The sequence below is a fragment of the Saccostrea echinata genome, unplaced genomic scaffold (assembly GCF_033153115.1).
Source record: "Saccostrea echinata isolate AGI-Se365-2 ecotype Australia unplaced genomic scaffold, CSIRO_AGI_Sech_v1 ptg000014l, whole genome shotgun sequence".
In the NCBI taxonomy this organism is placed as follows: Eukaryota; Metazoa; Mollusca; class Bivalvia; order Ostreida; family Ostreidae; genus Saccostrea; species Saccostrea echinata.
In genome coordinates, this window is record NW_026889763.1 from 16,591,419 (window position 1) to 16,617,096 (window position 25,678).

Genomic DNA, 25,678 nt, shown 5'->3' on the forward strand with positions numbered 1-25,678 from the left:
TTGGGTGATACTTTAAAGGGCTTTAACTTCTTTATTTTTCAACAAAACAGGATGAAATTTAGAATATAGATAGCTAAAATGTGTTCCTACATTACAATTCTATCACAATTGAACACAAGGACTTGCATGCACGTGTGCTGAATCCTGATTGGCTAATACGCTATTGGCTGTAACTCTATTACTATTCAATGAATAACTTTGATATTTAAGATATAGTTGTATATTGTGATACCCTATAAGAATACATATGTGAGAAATCTAGAAAAACGCACATGCTATAACTTTCTTAGTTTTCAAGAAAAAAGACAAAATTCAGAGTATATGTTAATATCAAAAGTCTCTACATTACGATATTATCATACATGAATACGAGGATCGACACTCATGCACGTGTGCTGAATTCTAATTGGTTAATATTCCGATTGCTGGAATTTTCTATGTTTTCAGTTAATTCTTCAAAATCTAAAATATAGCTCTACATTATAAGATATTATATATGAGATGATGTATATGGTAATTTTGAAAGCACGAGCTTGCACGTCCACTGAAAGTTGATTGCTTACACTATTTTGTGCATTGTTATTAAAATACTTTGGAAAATAAATTGTAAGTCTGTGATGCAAAGAATCTGCCTTATTCAATGAAACTTACAGAAAATGGGGCACCAAGAGGGAGTAGGGGAGTGTTTGGGGAACAAATGTAACGACTCCGTTACAATTAGAACTAGTTTTTCAACATTTCTGAATTCTTTTACAGTGTCATAAGACCAATTTCAACTAAACCTGCCGCAAAGCAACTAAACTAAACTTTGTACAAATGAAGAGCAATGCTCTTTTTTCAAGCGGAGATAATTAAGAAATTCTAAGTAGTGAAGTCGATCGATCATTTTTTTTTTAAAATCTTCTCAGGAATCACGGAGCCAGAAGAATCAAAACTCACGCGGAAGCTTTGTTTTATATATATATGGTGAAGTTTAAAGTTTATCCAAATCACGACCTAGGGATTCAGGTGGAGCCAAAATTTTACATTGGAATATAGTAAAATGTATGGAATATATAGAAAATAAATTATTTAAAATCTGCCTTTGAATATCAGAAGGGCTGCAATTATTCATGTAAGTAAACAAATATATCCCTATATGAAGCGAAGATTCAAGATGTACAAATCACTCTACATTCAAGATTGGTCAAGCCATTGTCCCTGGAGGACAGCAAGTGAAAGTAAGGGATCATGTGTGTAAAACTAAGGAAAATTCTTCTTATCCAAGACCGTGAGATCCAAGGTAACTCGGGGGAGTGCTGGAGTCCGCGGGACTCTTGTTTAATTCATACCATGCAAATGTATCTCACAATCTTCATGACGAGGCTAATACCCTTAGACAGCACATTACAGTTATGTGAACTAGTGTCACCGTGTCAAATTATATATAGTACAAAGAAGCACAGGGCAGCTATAGAATACAACAAATCAAGATGCTTAGTAATTATTTTTATGCCCCCTTCGAAGAAGGGAGGACATATTGCTTTGCTGCTGTCTGTCGGTCCATCAACAGTTTCCGTTCATTTTCTTGCAGAGGTTGCACATACTGAAATGAAATTTGGTATACAGATTTATCATAAAAATATTGAGCTCAAGTTCTGTTTTCAGTACGATTGAGCAATTTTTGAAAGAGTTATGCCCCTTGGACTTAGAAAAATTCCAATTATTTGCAGTTTCCGTTCATTTTCTTCGCAGACGTTGCACATATAGACTGAAATGAAATTTGGTATATAGATTTATCATAAAAATATCTAGGTCAAGTTTTGTTTTGGGTACAATCGAGCAATTTTTGGCAGAGTTATGCCCCTTGGACTTAGAAAAATTCCAATTATTTGGCGGAGGTAGGGGAGGGGCATAAGTGTTTCATAAATATCTCTTGTTAATTCATTTATTTATCTTTTTTTTTTTTTTTAACTTTTTTTAATAATTATTTTACTTGAGATCTTACATGTAGTTTTAAAACTACGAAATTAATAGAAGTTACTTTGGTCATATACATCAATATATCTTTTGTTATAAATTGTTCAGTGGATACTGTACGCAGTATTATCTAATTGCTAGAACCTGAGAACTATAATTTAATTATACAGTTTCCCTTGTATGACAGGCTTTACTTCCGATTCTTTATTATCCTTATTCAGCTAAATCAGTGTAATAAACCCATTTCGTGCCGTCTTCATTTTGTCTATTTGACATGTGGGCGCGGATTTTTCCGATGAAAAGATAAAACAAGATCCACGCGTGAGTTTTACGACCGAGACGTCTTGATGGTCAGATTTTGGCCGGAGGAGAAATTCTCTGCGTGTCCGTTATGGTTTATTCGCTGTCGAGCTTTTCTCTTTTTTATCTATATATTAAATAGATTTGATTGTACGCTATAAAACCTCTTTGTGAATGATTATGTTTGTATTGGAAGACCATTTAAACCCTACAAACACACCCCAAACGGAGAAAGATAATATTTAAACCAAATAAGTAATACTAAAGTGACCTGAATTCCGTGTACTCAGAAAGGAATTTCTGAAATACTATATAGGCAAGCCCAGTAGACCGTGACTGCTGTACAGAGAAAATGTACAGCTGACATATACACTATATATAAGTAAAGTGCACTGTTTAGGTCAGTTCGACTAGCTTAGGTTTAAAATAGTAACGTGTCAAAATTTAATATAATTGCAAAATTAATGAATGCGCGATGCTTCTCCTCGTATGAAGATAGCAATGCATATTAAGTGACAGTCTATACAGTGGGAGACCTTGGCGTGACTTTGTGGGTACGCTCTCTGCGTCCTTTTATCCTTGGAAAAAAAAAGACTCTACTTGTCTATATGAGACTATTCTATTTTTTTTTCTTGAGTTTTTAGTGATACCTGATAAACGTATACGTAGGAAAGACCGCAAATTTGGGAGCGTGAGGGGAGTTATGAAACAGGTTTATTTGACGGGTGGTGTGACGCCGTGGTAGAAGAATATCCCCTAGGAGCCCCAGAGGTAGGCGATTTCCATATGACATAGTTGATACATATCAATCAAACAGCGAAACGGACTGGATGCTAGTACATGTTAGGATTTTTTCTGATTTTCTGTTTTTACTTGTGAGTTTTAAGGCAAAATAACGTATGGATGAATTACGCATTATGTAACAAGATACAATACAGTGATTCCTGGAATTAAAGCACTGTGTTTTTTTTACGCAAAATACTGAAATGTTATTTTTAGGATAGGAAACAGCAACAGCTATGGATCATGGATATATAGCAAAACGAGTGGAGGATAAGATCCCCCTTCCCACCCCTGTCCCACACCATAGGAGGAACAAATTTCGTGAGACCACCCGATTTTACCAGTTTGCGTTATTTTTAATTCCTCTGGGGACGCTCTTCATCGCTATAGGCGTCCTTATCCCCCACTGGCTGGCCGTGCAGATTGTAAACTTTGTTACCCTTAAAGAGGATTACAACATAGGACTGTGGGAGAAATGTGACACTCTCAAGGAAAAATGTGAGAAACGCCTTGATTCATCCCTAAAAGGTGCGTTAAAACAATTTCCCTGAATTTTAATTGAAACAGACTTTTGGGTTTAGGCTTTAAAAGTATGTTAACAGTTGTTTCTTTCCATGTTTTGTTAAACTCTATGCCCCAGGATTCTATGAACTTGCTCTAGTTTTTAACCTCCCTAATTTTGGCTTTTGCATGAGTACATTGATAGAATTACTATTTTTACTGCCTATATTGGAATGTTATGTGTGTTTGTTATGGTTCTTCGGGTCTGTTTGGTTATTTGACACCGTATAAATTTAGACAATGACTAGTAGAAATAGTTTCCTTATTGAATTCGTCTCGGAGGAATGGCTTTTGTGCTTATTTAATGAAGAATGCGTAAAATTAAATACATTGAATAATGAATACTTGGTTATTCTACGGCAAGAACAGGACAAATGATGGGAAAATAATGTACATACAATGGCCACCAAAGGTGTTGACAAATAAAGATGATCATGATATACGGGGTATTTAAACGATGAAAATGGAAAAAAAAAGACTAATCAGGCATTAGATAGACTTTGATCTGGCCCCGTGGTCATATTAGAGTCTGGTTATGTATGCTGATGTTTGTAAGCTTCTTCGCCATGATAGGATAAAATAGGTGTAAGAGGACGTAATTTTGCTCTAGCTAGTATAACATAGCACAGGGCTGTATATGAAAGGAACTCGGTATGAAATATGCTTTAAATGTTAGTCCTTTGTTCTTCAGGCAGGTCTGAGTTGAAAAATGAAATAAAACCTTTATGTAAAATTATCTTTTTATCTTTACATCTCAACTGATGTCTCGGGTACCCAAAGGGGATTATTACGAAACATGTCAATAGAGACTAGGTTGACAAAAATGTTCCCCCAAATCAAATTAGAAACTTAATCGATGGCCATATATCATTCATAATTCACGTTCTTTTTAATTTAAGCTGTCGCTCTGTGTTAAATGTTCGTCCAGAATGTTGATCGATTCCAAATTTGTGTCATATAGCCCCATAACAATTTATTTATCGTATCGGATATCTCTATGTACGACGTGTTTCTGTAACAAAATAGGATACCTATATAATAGTACAATGTTTCAGGCGCGCGCTAAATGTTACAGGACTGACCAAGTCAGAACAACTTAAACTACTGGGATAGTATAACTATAGAGTAACAATATGATTTATCATCACTATTGATTAGGCATATATAATATATACATATACAATTATATCTCAATAAACTTTAAACATACACTGTATATTTAATTTCCTTTCCTATTTTCATGCACATCTTCATTCATACTCAGTTTTAATATAGCACTACGATACCCCATAAACATCAAAATATTTTGATATATTCTCTCAAACGGACTGATTCATTAAAGTGTGTGTCGCAAGATCGAAGTGTTTTCATGAATCATTGATTGGTTATTTTGCGATGGTCAACGTAAAGGAATGCGTCGTGGGTGTAACTATCTGGACTTAATGACCGATCATACCTGCATTCAGATCTTTAACTAAGTCGGTTGTGGCGATGAATATACATGAGGTTATAGCAGTGATCAATCTCATAAATCCACTAAACAAAAAGAATTGTGAACAGGGTAAAAACGCAGACCCCTGTAAACACCAGAGGTGGGATCAGGTGCTTAGGAGGAGTAAGCATCCCCTGTCAACCGGTCACATCCGCCTGTGTATTGATCAGGTAGACGGAGTATACCCCGTAGCCAAATTTAGTATAAAAGCAATGACCTTCCAAATTGTATGAAAACATCTCAGACAAAATACTACCCAACGATACGTTGTATTTACAAACAATGTCATTATAGCGAAAAGATTACTTTAAACATGGTTGTTGAAATCCTTGTAACATCAACTTATTTGTCAATCGCTTGCCTCGGTTTAAGAACTGATCGTACTCAGAGCATGATCAATAAAGAGCTAGGTAGTGTTTACAAGAAACCAGACGTAGTTTATGGCCAGTAATGTGATTAAAGTTAGTCTTTAGTACTGTTGGTTCAATCTTACGACATACTGATATAAGTAAGTTATTTTTTCACCATAGTAACTTAATCATGATAAATCTATGAATATGTTCACATTATGAACGTTGTAGGCAATCAATCGGCAAAACTTCCGACATGCAGGGCAGTAATCAAGTCAATGTACAATTGCTCTTAAAAGGGCCAGACCTTACAGAAACATTTTGCTAAAATATAGAGATATCTCGATACATTAATACTCGTTTTGAGCTTCATACTTTTTTTGCTTGTGTACTAGTAGAATGTTAATTATGTCATAAACACGCAATCATGTTCAGGTAGTATATACTAGTGCTATTTATAGATATCGCACTTTTTCTCTAGACTTTGAATTCACTGTGAGGGCCTTTGCTGTTTCTGGTCTGGTAGTGTCGATCATAGCCTCCGTGCTGATTGTCCTGTGTGTGTTCGTCCCCAGATTTGCAGAGCGAATTTTGTTCCATGTGCTCACTTCCGGAGTCTGTTACCTTGGAGGTAAGTCAATTTTGCGGGAACATTCAACGTTTGTCAAGATCCAAAATCATTTCCACGAATTATAACTATTGTTGTGATTTTTTAGCATTCCTATCTCTGTGCAGCATCACCATATACGCCGCAGAACACAAGATAAACAGGGCCTATATGTTGTCTTACTCCTTTTACCTCATTCTATTTGGCGCTTTCTTTGGGATACTTTCCTCCGCCATTTTGATAAACGTTTATGTGTACAGGAAATGGAAATACGAGAAAAGGATGTTGAAAATTACTCGTAGAGATGTCCATGTTCCAGGACAACAGAATACACGAGCGGCTAGTGACTATGGAGATGATCAGGACGATGTGCCGAGCGAGAAGAGACGATATAGCGATGATGATCGCTCCAGGTACAGCGACGAGATGTCAAAACAAAGCGACAACTTTTCCGCTAAACAAAGCGAGATTTGAATGAGGAACTTCATGTTTAGAATACACGATTAAGCCATTCAGGGATACCATCGTACGTTAGTTACTATGTGAAACCCTAAAATAGCTGGCTTTAATAGTCCAAAGAAACAAAGGAGCTCATGGTGGACCCTTGTGTGTACATTAATATAACGCCAGCAGCATGTTGCCTATATTCTGTAGGTTTATTCAGTATTACACGGAGGATATTGGAAAGATACAGTGTAACATGTTACAGTTATATATATGCGTGAGTGGATACTTATATGCGTGATTTGTGTTTAGTTCAACAGCGCCGGGACGGAATAATTTTCATGATGTCTCATTTAAACTTATTTATTCTTTGTGCATATATGTTACACTTACAGACAATCGGAAGCGTCCTGTCGCTGTATTTAACGATGTCATAGAAAATGTCCTAAAGATCACCATTCTTCATCTTTTTCTTAATGCGCAATAGATCTACTAAGATTAATTAAATTCGCAGTGCTTATTTTTCATTGTTGCTGACAAGTGTTGACAAGTCATGGATGAGTTGAGTGCCGTTATACTTTCGTTTTAAAAGGGCATATAAAGACTATGTCGTTCACATGGAATAACCATTTATATTATAGATGATTTGATATACGGTATATGTGCTAGTATTTTTAAAAGAAAAAAAACATGAAAAAGTTCAGTTTTTCAAATGACAAAAGAGTGCCTTTCTTCTTAAAGGACATCTCGTTAAGCTTTCAAAGAATAACAGCTGAAATGTAGGTAAAATGACCCTGGATTCGTCACTGAGGATATGTTCAGACAAGGAATTAAACTATTTTGTCTGTAAAGCTATTTTTCCCCTCATGTAAATATCACTTGCCCGTACATGCACTTCAGACAATAGATTTTGACAACGACACATATTTGTTTTTTCTTAATTATCAAAAGCATATTTCTGTGCACTGATAATATAATTAAGTAGAATAGTCCTGATATAACGATATTAGCATATTGTAATTTGAATATATATTCCAGTATTGCGATATTCTACTAAAATTATTGCACACGCTCTACGTAATTTAAAATGATATACAACATAAGCGTATACCAAAAGTGTCATATTCATAGTGGTGTATAAAGTTATACTGCCTATATTTCATGCATATCATATTTGTTGTATTTATGTATGTTAAATGTCCAGTAACTATAATACTGGATAGTAATAAAACGAGAAAACATTTTCAAATGGTTATTTATTCAAAATCGATTAAAAATCTTGTCCTGAAAGTACAAAACAATGGTTTTTATTTTCTTTTTTTTGAGGGGGAGGGTCTTTTTTTTATCGCAGAGGATGAATATTTTTTTCAATATTCTGGAAAGTTTAGTACAATTTATTTTATTGATTTAATACTTGTCTTTCAAAAGACGAATACATTTTTTTTCTTCCTCGCGTTCAAATAGTAAATTCATTAGAAATTTTGAGTTTTTAAACACACACTTATTGAGCTTTGCTACTGACATATGACAAACAGTTGATGCAAGAGACGTTTCTTTGGCTAAATACAAAAGAAACTCTGGAAATATACCCTCATTTCAGGAAAAGGAGATGGGTGAACATGACGAGCGATAAGCCTATAGTGTGACAAACATGAAGATGAAAAAAATTAAATTTCAATTATATCAAAATTTTCCTTGATATTTCGTCTAACATTAAATTATACTTTATGTAAAATCTCTATAATTTGCAAAAATCCCTCAAAGATTGGAATTATTTATCTGTGAAATATTAGACACACACTAAAGCGGGCAAAAAGAGTCATTTTCTCATACTATAATACTATTTTTCGATATGAGTGGGTCTTCGCTCCACCTTTTTGAAAGTGAATCCTCAATGTTTGCATAAAAATATACATTTTTTGGTTACCAAAAATATGGAGCAATGACCCACTATACCTTAAAAATATACTTTTATGACATAACATTCGTATCTTTTCGAGAAATACTTGAAGTCCATTAAGTCAAGGGTCATATCACAAACATGATTTAGATGCCACTATTCATCAGGACTTGTGTATAGTCTAGTGGTTAGCGTGCTAGTCTCGAAAGAAAATAATACTTAGGATTTTTATTGCTAGGGTTCGAACCCACGAATACCACATTAATTTTTTTTTTAAAAAGAATAAATTTTGCCGAGAAAATTATCCTCAGAAAAGTTTTGTTTATCATAATTTCATAAATTTCAATAATGAGAACTTTACTCTAAATACTAAATTCACAAACTGAACATGATTTTTATATATCCGAAGTTATAGGCTTTCTGCACGCTATGTTCGCCCATCTCCTTTGAAGGCTGTTAATAAGTATCACTCATTAATAAAATCAGCAGTAATTAATACTATTATACTTTCACCTGCTTTTAATTTAAACAATATTTCGTTTCATTATATATTTAATTGAATAATTTCTAGCTTTCTGATTGGCCGAGACCCCAACATTGTAGAAAAAAATACTACGTTACATGTATGTTCACCTACACGTGACCTTCCAGGTGAACACAAGAATTTATTTTTTCTTCATAGGACTAAAAATAGATTGAGAACTCCCAAATTTATACATATAGTTCTGAAAAATAAATTATTTTTATTGCAACCGATTTCCACTCAGGTGAACAATACTTAGGCGCATACTCCCTCATCACACTTTTTTTCTGAATGTAATTTTTTTTTATTATTTATTTAGGATGAAAATGTTCATTGAAAGACTGGCCCCCCACTTTCTGATACAGTATAGTCAAACCCCTCGTGCGTTAATGGACCCCCCCCCCTCCCCTAAACACATACAAATTATAATAAGTTTATTCACCAATCAAGTACGGAAGCCGGTAGGTGCCAGGTAGAAAAATGTTTTATCTGGCGGCCGCCACATAAATAACTGGCACCCTCCAGAAATTTTCCGGCGGCCGCCAGATAAATAGATCTGGTGGCCACCACTTAGATATAACTGACGGCCGCCAGAAATTATATGGCGGCCGCAGGATAGTTATCTGGCGGCCGCCAAATAATTATCTTGCGGTCGCCAGTTACTTACGTGGCGGCCTCCAGATAAAATATTTTCTAATTGGCACCTACCGGCTTCCGTAATCAGGGGGCATTAACAATCAGTATGATCACATTTAAATATCATAATATTATTAAAATATTAATCATTTCTTCAATGGAGGAACAAATGGAAGATGTACAATACCACATTTATGATACTCGTGAAAATGTAAAATATGTAATATATCACAGTTGTCTGAAACAGGGTCAAAAATATTGAAAAGGTAGAAAACCACATGAAGATATAGAACACGATAATAATAATGTACACTAACAGTGTAAAAAGAGAGAGAGAGAGAGAGAGGGTACCCAAGGGCGATGCCGGTGCACAGTCAATCTGACTTTTATATTCCAGTATTCACAATCATTATACCGATTTGCACTGGTATTTGAAATCTTTATTTTTTCCACAATAATGAATTTGGAGTTTGATTTGGAGAATTCTCCTCTTTTTTTTCTTTGGAAGGGGGGGGGGGGGCTATTCAAAGATTTTTTCAGGAAATTCGTCAATTTTTTCCCTTATCGTAGGCCCTTTCAAAATTGATTCAACATGCCTAATATTTATTTTTTTCTACATCGCACCTTAAATAAAGAACTTCCAAATTAATACACCTGATTATGTTTATTTTTTAACCCCGCTTCTTCATTTCGTTTGGCTGGAACCCCAGCAAATGTAAACAAGTAAGATGTCATAAATTGCTTAATGAAATTTTATCATTTTATACTCATATAAAAAACAATTATTGCTGGGGGATTTTCCCATCAATATGCTATTTATCCCTCTTCGGGCTCGGTAAATATCATACTTCTCAGGTAGCTAAATCAGCGTATTGACATCATAAACAGAAATAATTGTTTAAGCTGTAGATCTGTAGCTAGCTGGTCTTGGGGGGGGGGGATGGACGACCAGAGAGCTTCATTGCTACCCATTTATTTATTGCGCACAAAAAAGCTGTCTCGATTTATTAGTGCTATCTCAAAATATCAATAACCGTGTGTTCCCAACATATTCTATTACTATTTCCAAAACAAAACTTTCCCCCAAAACGTTGTCTATAGCCTTCCTGGGCATGAAATGGAGACCATCAAAAATTTCACCTATTTACACTACCATTTTGGGTTACAAGACGAATATACATGTATATTCCTTCTGTCAAGATATGCGTTAATATACTCCATGTCAATTTTACTGAAAAGCTGTATATAGAATATATATCTTCTCTATCCATACAAAGTGCTTCAAATTGACATATCAATTCAAAAGACACCAACAAATGCTGCTCAAGGATCAGTATTTCAACTGAGCTGCATTCAATTTTCTTCAAATATAAAAACACTCTGCCACCTGTACCTTAATACAGAACAAAACATTTTAAATGACTTTTTTTTATTGATACATTAGAATTTTTTGAATCCCTTCTTGTTGTTGGCACCACCCTTGGCGACCTTCAGGACATTGAAACGGACAGTCTTACTGAGTGGTCGACATTCTCCCACTGTCACAATGTCTCCAATCTCAACATCCCTGTAAAATCAGACAAAGCTTTTATTCCACATTTTGTATCAGACAAATCATTTATTCCACCAAGAATGTCTCAGACAAAATCATATCATTATTGCATTGAGATTATATAAGGTTTTAGCTCATCTGAGGTAAATTCTCCTTATCAAGTGTTGTCTACCATCATTAACCCCCCCCCCCCAAATTTCTTTGACAACTCCCATACCAAAACCACATGTCCAATTCAAACCAAACTTGACATAGAGCATCCCATTGTAAAGGTTATTCAAGTTTATACATAAAACAAGGAACCACATCCCTTTCAACAAAAGAATTGGGCAGACATATAAAATTTTGAGAACCACACATATGAAACTTGACATTGTTGAGATGATGACCATCTCAAAGGGCCCCACTTTTAGAAAAGGACATTATGATGTAAGTTAGTTCTAAAGCACTGTTTTGGAGAGGACCATTTTGTAATCATGAAAGTTTTGTCTTAGTGTTAAGGAAAAAAAATTCTTTCTGCATTTTTATCTTGCTTTTTTCCCTTATTTTGGGTACATAAGTAAAAAAGGAAAAAATTGTAAATATTGATTACAAACAGAAATTCATTGATTTATTTGACTACAAGAATTAAGGCCAAATAAAAAAATATGTGTGGTTCCGGTTACCCGACCTTCCCTATTTTATACCCCCGACCCTAAACTTTTTTTTGGCAATTTTCATTTTTTTCGCGGAATTTCCCCCGATTTCCATCAATGGCTCCAGTTTAAGTTTTAGTTTCAGCAATGACGGCCTCCTTGCAAAACATAGTGCAAGTGTTTACCAGTGTTAAATCCAAAGCAAGCTAGCATGTATGTGTCCCCTACCAATATTGACTAGTATAATATCACACCACATCTAAATGCCATTTGCAAAGCAGTGATAGGTATTATTTAGAAAAAATTAAGAAAATCATTTTGTTAAAAAAAAAAAAAAAAAAATCCCTACCTACCTACCCTAATTTTTTTGGAAGTGTATCCGGAACCACACATATTTTTGTGTTTGGCCTAAGCTGCTGAATTTTTTTTTTTTTTTAAACTTGTAGAAAAGAAATAGTATATGTAAGAGATGCAATATAATAAAACCATATTTCCAAAAAGGGCCAGAGAATATGCTTCGGAAAGAATTTTTTTTCCACCTTGACCTTAGATCTAGAAAATTGTTCAAGGTCACTGCACACTCTCTACCATGGGCACTCTATGGGTGAATTTGAGCCAAACTGGGCCAAGGGGAGAAAAATATGCTCCAGACAAGGAATTTACACAGAGGAATTTTTTACCTTGCCCTTTGATCTAGAAAACTGGTTCAAAGTCACTGCACACCCTCTACCCACTGGCACACTTTGGCTGAAGTTTGAGCCCGACTAGGCCAAGGGGAAGGAAATATGCTCCAGACAAGGAATTTACACAGAATTTGACCTTGACTTTTGATCTAGAAAATTGTTCAAGGTCAATGCACATCCTCTATCCACATACAATCTAAGGATGAAGTTTGAGCCCAACTGGGCCAAGCGGAGAGAAAATATGCCCCGGACAAGGAATTTAGACAGAGTTTTTCTTTTTACCTTGACCTTTGATCTATAAATTGGTTCAAGGTCACTGCACACCCTCTACCTACGGGCACTCAATGGGTGATGTTTGAGCCCAACTGAACCAATGGGAGAGAAAAAATTCTCCGAACAAGGATTTTACACAGAGATGTTTTTTTTTTTACCTTGACCTCTAATCCAGAAAATTGGCTTAAGGTCACTGCACATCCTCTTCCTAGAGGAACTCTATGGGTAAAGTTTGAGGGAAAGAAATTATGCTCCAGACAAATGAAATCAGATGGACAGGACTGATCACTATAGGATACCAGCAGAGGGGGCCCTAACTAAACTGACAGATTTCTTATAAAGGAAAGATTTGTATCAGATTCAGAATATGTCATTAAGATTCTAATTTTGTAGATACCTAGAGCTAGGAAAAGCCACTATACAGGGCAAAGTTATACATAAAGGTAGGAATATGTTAAGAAAATTCAATAAAAATAGTCACAATATTAATCAGATGCAAATATTTTGGCAAAAATAACAAGAGGCCCATGGGCCACATCGCTCACCTGAGTAACTTTGGCCATGCTGTTCTTTACCAGATTTCCGCCCTTCTAATACTTATTGTGGCCCCGCCCTACCCCTGGGGGTCATGATTTTAACAATTAAAAATCTACACTATCCCAGGATGCTTCCACATAAGTTTCAGTTTTTCTGGCCCAGTTGTTCTTGAGAAGAAGATTTTTCTTACATATTTCAATGTAAAACTTGGATTCCCTATTGTGGCCCCGCCCTACCCCCGGGGGTCATGATTTTTACAATTTAGCATCTACACTACCCCAGGATGCTTCCACATAAGTTTCAGCTTTTCTGGCCCAATTGTTCTTGAGAAGAAGATTTTAAAAGATTTTTCCTATTTATTTCAATGTAAAACTTGGATTCCCTATTGTGGCCCGCCCTTTCCCTGGGGGTCATGATTTGAATAATTTAGAATCTACACTACCCCAGGATACATGTACTTCCACATAAGTTTCAGCTTTTCTTGCCTAATGGTTCTTGAGAAGAAGATTTTTTACTGACCCCACCCTATTTTTGTCTTTTTTTGATTATCTCCCCTTGTAAGGGGACTTGGCCCTTTATTTTTAGAATTTAAACTCCCCTTCACCCAAGGATATTTTGTACCAAATTTGGTTAAAATTGGCCCAGTGGTTCTTGAGAAGAAGTTGAAAATGTGAAAAGTTTACAGACAGACGGACGGAGAACGGACAATGGGTGATCAGAAAAGCTCACTTGAGCTTTCAGCTCAGGTGAGCTAAAAACAAGAGGCCCATGAGCCACAGTCCTCACCTGAATTATTTTGGCCCTGTTCTTCTTCAGCAGATTATTTTTATTTTCTTTTTAAATTTTTTCCTTTCTAATTTCGTAAAAATTTTGACTCCATTATGCAGGCCAAAATCTGGCTCTAAGGGAACTATGATTAAAATCAAAGTGGAATCCACACAACACTGGGATTCTTCAACATCAGTACAATCAACAGGGCCCTGCAGGAAAAGGTTTTTTTCCTTTGGGCATAACTGTAACCCATGGGATCATAAATTGCTGTTCATGAGAGAAAGAATTTAAAGATTTCTTCCAACGTACTCTTATGTAAATCTTGATCTCAAATTGTGTCATTTAGATTTGTATTTTTCCATTTAATATCTTATAATCTATGAGTAGATCATTCTTACTTCATATTATACAAATATATTATGACTCTTCAATAGCATGCAGTGTTGAGAACCTCCTTAAAGATCTACACCACATTCAGATATTTGTATAATGTTGACTTTTATTTTTAAAAAGCCATATACATGTTTGGATGCAGTTGTGGACTTGTGTGTTTATCCACCTTTGAAATCCTACTGTGGTCATTACTACACATTTTCTTTTTTCAAAAGTTACCTGAAGCATGGGCTAAGGTGCACAGACATGTTCTTGTGACGTTTCTCAAATCTTTTGTATTTTTTAACGTAGTGCAGATAATCTCGTCGGATCACTATTGTTCTCTGCATCTTCATTTTTTGTACTACGCCTGTTAGGATACGACCACGGATGGACACGTTTCCTGTGAAGGGACATTTCTTGTCAATGTAAGTTCCAAGAATGGCCTGAAAGTACAAGTGCAAAAGCCAATTAATAGATAACTGCTATGCACACTCCTAAAATGTATACATGTCAAATTTACACATGCAGTGTTCCAGCTAGGGTGAAATAGAGGGGCGACGCGCCCCGCCCTCAAATCAGTGCACCCCTCTGCCCCCCACAGGTGCCCCTGTGTCCCCTATTAGTACCCTGTATCATTCTGACTGTCCTTTTCCCTCATTAGAATAATTAGCTTGTTCTAAAGTAGATTACCTAGGGACAATCAGCAATTCACACCTCCTGTCATGGGTGATTACATAATGAAACTCACATTACGGTACTGCACAGGTGCCCACTTTCAATTACAGGTGATTAGGTAAATTACTTTGATCACTTGACAGTCTGAATAGGGGTTAAAAGCTGAAATACTTTGATAATGTCCAAGCTATCTGTTGTCTTATAGCGTTCTAAAAATAAATCACGAAAGTGAAAGTAGCATTAACATTGACCTTTAATACTTATTATACATTGTTGACGTTTTTTCTGAAAAATGAAGGAATTTAATATCTAAATAGCACAGAAACACGTATAAAAATTTTCAATTATTTTCTCCTTAATTAGGATTTTTGACACTCTGAAAGGAATTTTAAAAGATTACAGATAATATGTAATTTGTGTTCCATTTCATTTCAGAAGTTAAAAAATTAATTTAATTATCTGCCACCAACCTGATAAATATGAAAAAAAAAACAAGCAATATAACCTACAAATACTGAATCTATTTAATACATTTGCCAGAAACATGCATATACTCATTTAGCTATAGTACATGTAGATCTACATGTACTGCAATAATAATTGAGACACCAGTTAGTTTATATGAATTATGGTGCTATTATTGAATATAGGAATCAAGAATAGAAGATGATTTAAAAAGAGAAAAAAAAGTAACATTTAATTATCCTAAGATGATCTTTAAAATTCTTTTTTATATGTTTACATATTAGCTATAAATTAGTATTTGTTTATGTATCTTTCAAATCAATAAGGTTAAATAAATTAATAATATTTGAAGGAGTTCAGTAACAAGGTAAAATAAATTCATAATATTTGCAGGAGTTTATTATAACGAGGGTGAAGTAATGAGATACGACTATGTAACAAAAGCTCGCGACAACGGTAAGTGCCCTTCTCTTGCACCCCTCCATTTTCACATCCTAGCTGGAACACTGACATATTCATTTAATAATGACCTACAGTTCAGGAACAGTTTGTCCAATGGCAGTTTGTTCAACCTCCAGGATGGTTCAAACTTTTTGATACGTATTGTCTGGCCAAATAGAAATTGACCCAAATGATATCAATGCAATCCTATTTATTTGTTTTAATATACTGATAATTAGGGATGATCCTAACCTTAATCAGGTCTGGCACAATCTCCTAATTTAGCTATATAGCTTTATTTAGCTATATAGCTTTATTTGGCTAAATAGCTTTATTAAGCTATTCAGAATAGCTTGATTCAACTATTTTATCAGTTTTTTCTTAAATGTGTTATTTTTTCAGCATGTACCAAAAGTCGCACCTTGGTGCAGTGATAATATTCAACCTTGAACTCTTCTGAAAACAATGCATGTAAAAATCACTCATCAAACTGCGTCTCCTTGAGACTTTGTACTCAAAGTTCTAAAAGTTTTGCGGCTATATAAAGCAATTAATTTGTGACCATACTGTTACTTTTTGATTGAAATTATAAAGGAGGTTAGTTATGCTCAACAAGATAATTGATTCGTAATAATTCAGCACAATGAAAAGCAATCAAATTATCCTGGCCTCACCGCACACAAGATAGCGTACAGTTACTCAATGGAAATTCATCTCTTGCTTGAAAGTACTCAAAAGCTGCAATGTTAGAACTATCTTTTATTTGGGTTGCTTTTTTGATAGCTCATAGTACATATATGAATAGTCACATACTTGCGACTTTTTGTCTATTTCTTACAAAAAAAACATTTTTGTGAAAAATTACATATAAATAGCTTTATCAAGCTATTTTGAATAGCTTGATAAAGCTATACAACTATTTCAAGCTACATAGCTAAATCAAGAGATTGTGCTGGACCTGTTAATAAGCCAATCTCAGAATTTGGGCTGCTGTGTCAAAATGTTTGGGAAATTGGGGGTATTAAGTCTTCGTAAATTAACAATTTTGCATAGTAATTAATGCAAAATTGTTAATTTATGACGTATTCATTTTTTGCCAAAATTTTGTTTTATTCATCATCAGTGTGACTGTAGCAAGAAATCTGGTACTCACCATGTTTCGCCATTTGGCCATTTAGCCACAAAATGCAAGTAATGCAAAAAGTAGGTAAAAATAGCTACTTTGGGTAGGTTTAAATAACTACGTAGCTATGAATAGCTACGTAAGTAGAAATAGTCTTTGGACTGGACCTGTTAAATAAAGCACCAGAGCAGAAATCGCTAAAAATGTGTGGCATTCTTGATGCTTCACTCGCAAACCTCACAGGTTATTGTTTACATTGCTTTATGGATAAAACTGCTGACTCCTGTGACTCACCACAAGATATGGTAAATAATCTGTTTAAAACTTGTATCTTTTCTGAACATATTCATTCTAGTTTCAAGACTTAATGTTTACCTCTCTTGGAGTTTTGAAGCCTAGACCAACATTTCTGAAGTATCTGTTATTCTTCTTCCCTTTGGCAGAGAGCAAATTCTTTTTGTTGTTTAGAAATACAGTTGGCTGCTTCTGAAAGGATCTCTCGGTCTGAAGAAGAACATCAAGTAAAGTAAACTACATTCATTTCCATTAATCAATGCGATTCCTAACTATAGGCCTACAGAATATTAACTTTGTGTTCAGCGCAACTCAGTTCATCATTTACAGTGCAGTGTGAGATTACGATGAAACCATCACTGTTATTTAGACTCTGGGTACTCTGTATCAATGAATCAGTACTCTAAAGAACAAAAAACATTTATGGGCAATGTTCTGTTCTATTTAAGTGGCTGTTTAGATGTATATTTTATTGAAATATCGGCAAAACTGTCTCGACACGTGCTGTCGTACCTGCTCCGCCATGATTGGCCGCAAGAAAAGACCGGAACTTTATTGACGTCAGGTAAATTGCATTCTGGGATAGGAAGCATACATAGAAGATTCGGATTTACTAGAATTCCATTTACAGACGAATGCTAAAATCATTTTATTTTAAAATGCTTTAATTTTTTGTTATTATTACTGGAATTTTTAAAATTTCCAAAATATATATGAAATTCCTGAAATATGAAATGGCGTATCAACCTTTGTTCCAATCATTCCGTTCATTTTTTTAAAATTAAAATTTGAAATGATCTTCAGCGTATACATACATAATTTACATGTGAGTTAATTTATTATTCCCGAGCTATGTATGTATTTTTTTCAGTTCACGGTGTACTCAAGTATACGCGGGTATCAACATACTTTTATTAATTTTAGTAACAATTAAAAAGGTTACCTTTTTTAATTTTATACAGCATCACCAACACAAATCTGTAATATGTCAAACGGTAAGTTTTAAACAATACACTAGTCTGGTCATGGCCGTAGGAAGTCCGAACCCCGATAATTTTGTCGATATACAGTAAACTATTGAAAACAAAGATTCTTTATGGATACACCCCGTCAATAATTACTGCTGATGACCTCGACCTCTCCCTCTCTCTCTCTCTCGAGCCCCCTTCAAACTGAAAATGCTTCCTAAACTCAGTGCTGGAGATTAACTCCATTGACGTACGATATTCAGGCACGTAGCCTGCCCCCCCCCCCAACTTTTTTCCAAACACAACTTTTTACTATTGAAAATGTTCATGAAAGGGTGTTTGCCCCCCCCCCCCCACTTTTTGTTGCAGCATAGTCAAATAAGGGTAATGTAGTAGTGTATATATAAAATTTGGTACTGAAAGAAGTTGGAACCTAACCCCCACCCCCACCCCCCACCCCACCCCACGAAATAGGATTTTCGAGTTTGGACATTTTTTTTTTTTTGCTTGTCAAGTTTTTTTCAAGTAAGTGGTAACTTTTTTTCTCTGGCTGCCCCCCCCCCCCCCACTTTCAAAAACGATGCTACGTCCCTGATATTAGCTATATAACCTAAAATTTACTACAGAAGAAACAGTCAAATCTGTCCAGCTAATACCACAATTTATGGGAAGCAACCCCATTTTTAGATTTTTTTAACATCCCTCAATGTCAAATTTTTCCCATGCGATTGCTACAAAGCAGTAGAGCATTTGAATATTTTAAACTAGGTGCTCAGAACCAATGACCTCTTAAAATTACTGTAATTTCCGCCTCAATATTAAAAATTTTAAGATAACAGTGAACGACAGTTTGCATGCATACTTAAAGCACAGTGATGTCATTGCCATCATAAAGCCCACTCCAGTTTTACCATTTTGAGTTGAGACCACCTCTCCCCATTTCCACCTTGAAGCACTGTCTTCCTAGGTTTTTGTTAAAGAAAATGACTTTGTTTAAATCGAGTCTTAATTTACCAATTTTATTATTAAAAAGCAATCTACCATAACTGAAAAATTAAATTATACTGATTGAACATTTCATTATATAATATTTAAATTGAATTCCAACTTTTTTTTTTCGATGAGATTTGCGCACAGATGCATCGACGACGAAAGTGTGTGTATTTTCAACTATATGTAAATATGATATTTAACATACCTGTTCTGCTAAAATGCACTTAAGCATACGTATGCAGGTTTGTAGCTACAGTTTCAAAAGGGGAAGGGCAACTTCCCAAAAAAGTCTGAAAAAACCTAAATTAACCAAAACTTGGGGGAGGGCAACTTTGAAAAATAATCTGACAAGGAAAAAAATACTTGTCAAAATCGTGAAATTTACCAGTGCTAGATCTCACAACAACAAAAAGTGGTGGGGGGTTAGCATCTAAAGAAAAATTTACTACAGCAAAATACTTCACTCAGAAAAGTACGGGCCTTGTATGTCCCAGTAATACATTTTTTTGAATATCACACTGTACATAATTTTTGGGGCATCACCTGAAAGTTTAGTTAAAAATAATTTCAGATACTTTTAAAAGTATTCCATCGAAAGAAGCCCTCTGTGCCTGATTTTTTTTAAAAACTTTTATTTTAAAATAGCTATTGTTCTCCATTGGTTTTCTTTCTCTCTCTTCGTACGAGCTATCTAGTCAATCAGAAATGACTCACTGCGCATTTACACCCGTTTATTTCCGGTGTTGTTTGAACTATGTGAAGTAGGAAGCGATCCAAGAAAAAATGTCAAATAACATCATTGTATCTTTATTTGTTCTCATCTCACTGTATCACTCATGTAAGTATAGCTAGATGAATTCTTAAATTCACAATCGATCAACAGTTTTCTAAGAAAAGACTGCTTATCTTAAGACATTAGAAAAAAAGTAGCGCTGCCAGTGTCTATTTATTTTATCCCGAAAATGATGATGATTTTCCCGAAATCTGTAGGACGTAGAGTAAGTTTTAAAATATTGGTGAAAAAAGTTTACTTGGTCATAAATCATGTATTAGGTCCAGCACAATCTCTTGATTAAGCTGTATTATAGTACTACATAGATTGAATCACATGAGCTTGCTCCCGGAGTGTAAAAAATTGTTTATTAAAAAATCACATACCAACTACTAAAACTACACAAGCGAGGATGCCATTTTGGACCTCTTCCATGCTTCATCCTCAGTAATAATTATCCTAAAACATGGTGCTTGAATAATCCCTTGGAGCCTTTACAGGGGTGTGCAATTACAAAAATTAGTTACTAGCCCGTCGGGCTATTGGCAGAAACAAAGTTACTAGCCTGAGGTCGCCAGTCACTAGCCCATTAACTAACAAAAAGAATACATGCGTAAGTATAACAAAAAGGTAAAAAAAAAATTAAAGTTGAAATAAATAAAACAAATAATGGTTTGCGCTTTGTTATTGTCAGGTACTTTTCCCTATTTTTATCGACTGTTATTGTCACTGAAACGACTGGCGATAGCAACACACAGTAGATATAGGTTAAAACGATTAAAGATTATGATTTTACAACAAATTTAATTTGTACATCAATTCAGTTGACGTAAATATAAATTTACTTTCATTTTAGAGTTACTAGCCCAACGGGCTAACGCAGTATAGATTTATCATAGCCCGACCTCTAAAATTGATAGCCCCGGGCGTCGGGCGATGGTAATTGCACACCCCTGCTTTAAAATACATATTTTAGACGAAAAATTATCCAAACATCTGTTAAGGACATAAAGTGAAAGTAACCTCAGAGTTTTACATTCTATTAGGGAATTAGAATGTGTTTCTTCCAGATTCATAGTTATCAGTTAGTTTTATCACTATATAATACTCTGAGGTTTCTAACTGTATTTTTGTGACAGATGTCCTAAAGAGCCCCTTTGGATTATTTTTAGAGCTTCATATCACATTGTTTATATTTTTGTCTGTCTGTCTGTATATCATCATCACAATGTGAGGGGTTCTGAGTCCACTTGTGGCCGTAAGACCCCTGACATACTTCATTCTATTTTTTCCAGACTGATTGCAGCAACATCTTTTTAGGAAATGAAAATAAAATTCTGTTTTTTTTAATTATTTCTCGCCCAATCACAATAAGACAAAAACCTGTAGCACATGCACTGAGATGTCAATTGCCCGTTTTCTCTTTACTTTCCATGTCAACTAAATTAGAGAAACAGCCCTTCCCCCCTCCAATTTCCAAAACAACACACACACACAAAATTTGAAAGTTCGTCAGGAGTCCCATGACCACAAGTGGACTCATGGAATCCCATGACCACAAGTGGACTCATGATCTCTGATGTGAGGATTCTGTGTATTTCTATTGTGACACAAAAGTCGAAGTTTACAATATCAAATTTTATACTAAAGGGAAAGACACCTTTTAGTTTTCTGGTCTGTCTGTCTGTTAACACTTATGTTGTGATGCAATAACTCAAACAGTTGTAATGGTAGCATATATTTGACAATTTTTACAGAAATACTTTACAATAAGAATTTAAGGGGTCATGTAGCTTAGTGCCATGGGTGGATGTATATATATCTATGCTACCCCTGTATTATTTTTTCAGGCACTGCTATCGTGTCACCGTTGTGTCAGTATAGATATATATTACCCCTGACTTTTTTTTTAGGCACTGCTATCATGTGTCACCGTTGTGTCAGTGCTATGGGTGGGTGCGGAGATGATCTCGATTGGAGAATGTTTCCATGGAGAGACTGCGGCGATTCAGAGTTCTGTGTTAAAATTATCAAAAAAGTTGGAAGTGAGTTTTATTTTGAAAGGAAAAGATATAAAGAATTATAAAATACAACACTTAGGTCCTAAGGGAGAGAAAAATTGAAATTTTTAGTTGAATAGAATTTTTCAATTTTCGTAGTTGCATATCATTAGATTTTAGAGAAAATTTAACAGTAAATGCAACTACTCTATTTTTGTGTGTTGTAAGAGTTAACACTTGAGAAGAATGTAAAATAATTTACATGTAGTAACATGCAATATAAACCAATATCAATATGTTTTCATTTTCAACACAATATAATATTTACAGGTGAGCATAACATAGTCAGGGACTGCGAAAGTAGCTTAATGAGATCAACAAATCATCGCCTCAAGATGCCAAACTTACGACGTCACGGCTATTGTTTACCAGCCAGGAAGAATGATGCCAGTAACCCCATGGACACAGAGGATGAAAATGTGATGTACTGCTTCTGTAATGACTGGAATGGTTGTAATTCAGCCTCAGGGTTGTTCTCCAAAATCCCCGTCATCTCTCTAATATCAGCCTTCATCTCATTCACTGTCCTCAAAGTACTGTGATCATTAACCAGTTTTTTAAACATTTTACTCCACTTTCTATCAAAATTAAGAGCTAAATTGAAACTTTTTAAGATACAAATAGATTTTTCAAATTTGAATGAAGTTTAAGTAAATAATTCTTGTAAAAATTGATGTGCCATATAACATGTAATGTACTTCTGACTTTTTGGAGTTTCTGTAACATAATGCTGTACATTTGACTTTATTGATTCCTCCACCAACTTTCTGAATTGTTAGATACTATTTAAAACAGTGGATATTAAATATTTTTATACCGATCGATATATTCAGTATAGATTGTATTAATCATGTATGTATGTGGTTACTGTAATTAGTATGTCATTTATATGCAGCAATAGTCATCATTTTTTGTACAGACATGTCATTTCTTGGTATTGTTTTGTATCGCATTATGTAAATAACTCATCACATTCAATTTACAATACACCATAAAACATATGCATGTGATATACTGGATTTTACAGTGATGAATCATTTAAGAACATTTTTTTCTGTAGATACATATCAGATAGTGATTTTATTTCATTGTTATGTCTTACGGTATGTTCAGCAGCTGTTAGTTTTCTGTCTTCGTACATTTCTACTACTGGTAACATACCTATACATATCATAACAACGGTATGTGGTAAACTCCAATCTTAGCTTTGTAGGAGTTATCTGCCCTTGTTGGAGGCGTCTAACTTGGATTGTTATTTTAGAGGAGAACATGTTTTTTAATAATTTTTTTTTTTTTTTAATGATGAAGGTTGTGATACTTGAAAATACATTCCATATTTAATATTGAGGGAAAATTGTTTTCTCTTGAATTCAGGGCAAATTTTGAAAGGTTGATTCCACTAGATTTTTTTTAATAACTTTTTTATCTCTATGTTGCATTTGAATAAAGCATCATTATTTAAAAAAAATACCCTAGGTATTATATAACATGTCTTACAGACATGAGTATGCTTCTCCAGTATAGGTACACTCCAGGTACTTGTGTATTAAGGTTTTTATCAATGATTTTATGATTTACAACAATGCATTGTCAGAAGTTGTACTGGATCAATCCTGGTTTATTTCTTACTTATATCTATATATACATATCAGAAATTTGTACCATACATACTTAACAACAATGTTTTTGCTACAAAAATATAAACCAAATTTTTATTGGAAATTCTTTATTCTAGAAGTAAAATAATGATTTCTTACTGCTTGTATTTATCCTTAAAAAGAAGAATGTGTAGTTGTTTTCTAAATTACCTTTAGCCTGAATTTAAAAGAACATATTTATGAAGTACTTGTAACCAATAAAAATGTGAAATAGAATCTGGCAAAAATTGGAGTGCATGCACAAATTTGAACAGAATAAGCTTCTTTAAATTGCAGTTTTTTTGGTGTCGATGGAATGGACAGGAAATGTTAGAAATTCTAAAGTCAGTTGCCAGAGGTCCTGAGTCAACTTGTTGCCGTCCCACGGCAAAGTGTTGACTCGGAACCCCTGGCATTGGAAGGATGAAGTCAGTTGTGCACATGCAACATCAAGAAAGAATAGTGAATATTTCTCGAGATCTTGAGAATGTATTTTGCCATTGTCTGACAATAATAAACATAGCAGTAAGTGCTGGGTAACAACTTCATAATCACATTGTTGTGTCCTTATTGCATATGGCTAATATTTGAATATTGGGGAGGGTTTAGAATCCAGAATGGGGGAAGGTGTTAAAGAAGTATTTAATTAGTTCCAGTAATGTATGCCTATCTACATGTATATGTGAGGATAAGGTAACTCCCATATGTGGATCCGGAAGAATTATCACTATCGTTATCACTTGCTTCAAAGGTCGGTAATCACCCCCCCCCCCCCCTCTCTCTCTCTCTCTCTCACACTAAATACTAGTATATGGATACTTATTTAAAATTCTTTAATTACACCAGAAGCTTTTTTACATAGTTACCAACGTACGCGCAGATTATACGCGTTATAAATATACAACGTAAGCAATAACTGATAGTAAGCTGGCATTCTTTAACAACAGACATTGCAAGATAATAATGACATTATTTTAGTCTACGATGTAACTGGACTACTAGGACGTGCTACTCCTGAACGGTCCGTGTCCGGCATATCTACTTCATATAGTTTCTCGTTCAGTAAATCAGAGGCTCTTTTGTTCATTTTCAACTGCTTCCTAAGTTTTTTCAACTCTTGTTCAACCCTTTTGTCTTTTTCCAAGCAAACTTTTACCCTATTCTGACTTTTCAGAGACTTTCTTGTGGCTGTATTTTTTGAGCTTCTTTTACAAATGTTTTGTGGAAAGTTTTGTATGATAGAGTTTACATTGGTGTAGCCTTTGTTGACGATTTTAGACTTGAGGGCCAGGCGAATGATATCTATTGGGACGTCTGAGCGATATCTGTACTCCTTCTTTGGAAGCTCGGTGGGCATGTGCACATGTTGATGATAAAGCGGTTTGACTTCAACTTTATCTCCAAACATACAAATTGGTAATTCCATCTTCTGCTGAGAAGTTTTAGTGAACGTGTTTGGGACTTGGGATTCTATTGATTCCTTTTCTGGGAATTGTTTATCCTTTGTATCTCTTTCGATGTTAGTACTATCGCCTGTTAGGGCTGCAGTAGGACCATCGTTTGCATCAATTTCAGAATTGCGCGGCGTTTTCTGCAGAAGGTCCACCAGATACTCTTTACGACCGCTACTGGGTTCAGAATCAGATAATATATCGAGAGCAGTTAGGTCAAGAGGTGGTACCTTTATCGGACCCACATTCTTGTGGCACCAGTTCAATAATGGTTTAGTTTTTCTTGCCTCTTTAACAGGCAGAGGCTTCAAAATGTCCATTACTGGAGAAATAAAGCTCTTTGGCTCTGGCTTTTTTCCATTATCTATGACAACTTTATTTAGAGCACCAGTCCTGATGTTTTCACCCCATTGTGATC

The 25,678-nt window shown here is 34.9% G+C and overlaps 3 protein-coding genes across 4 annotated transcripts; 2 read left to right on the forward strand and 1 right to left on the reverse strand.

The window, feature by feature from the left end:
* The first annotated feature begins 2,846 nt into the window (after positions 1 to 2,846).
* On the forward strand, positions 2,847 to 7,739 carry LOC133187291 (uncharacterized). 2 transcript variants are annotated; one of them, XM_061322654.1, is made up of 4 exons: positions 2,847 to 3,030; positions 3,259 to 3,570; positions 5,927 to 6,076; positions 6,162 to 7,739. In XM_061322654.1, the coding sequence occupies exons 2-4, from the start codon at positions 3,279 to 3,281 to the stop codon at positions 6,524 to 6,526; spliced, it is 807 nt and encodes a 268-aa protein (XP_061178638.1). In that variant the 5' UTR covers positions 2,847 to 3,030; positions 3,259 to 3,278; the 3' UTR covers positions 6,527 to 7,739. The 2 variants fall into 2 exon arrangements, with proteins under 2 accessions (XP_061178638.1, XP_061178637.1); XM_061322653.1 differs by having other exon boundaries at positions 2,848 to 3,570.
* Positions 7,740 to 10,967: 3,228 nt separating this feature from the next.
* LOC133187292 (small ribosomal subunit protein uS17-like) lies at positions 10,968 to 17,960 on the reverse strand. The gene is made up of 4 exons (XM_061322655.1): positions 17,893 to 17,960; positions 17,461 to 17,589; positions 14,619 to 14,824; positions 10,968 to 11,122 (listed from the first exon to the last, which is right to left on the reverse strand). The coding sequence occupies exons 1-4, from the start codon at positions 17,902 to 17,904 to the stop codon at positions 10,996 to 10,998; spliced, it is 474 nt and encodes a 157-aa protein (XP_061178639.1). The 5' UTR covers positions 17,905 to 17,960; the 3' UTR covers positions 10,968 to 10,995.
* Positions 17,961 to 20,078: 2,118 nt separating this feature from the next.
* LOC133187294 (uncharacterized) lies at positions 20,079 to 23,928 on the forward strand. The gene is made up of 3 exons (XM_061322656.1): positions 20,079 to 20,178; positions 22,026 to 22,157; positions 22,443 to 23,928. Exons 1-3 carry the CDS (start codon positions 20,124 to 20,126, stop codon positions 22,712 to 22,714), a joined length of 459 nt encoding a protein of 152 aa, XP_061178640.1. The 5' UTR covers positions 20,079 to 20,123; the 3' UTR covers positions 22,715 to 23,928.
* Positions 23,929 to 25,678: the final 1,750 nt, after the last annotated feature.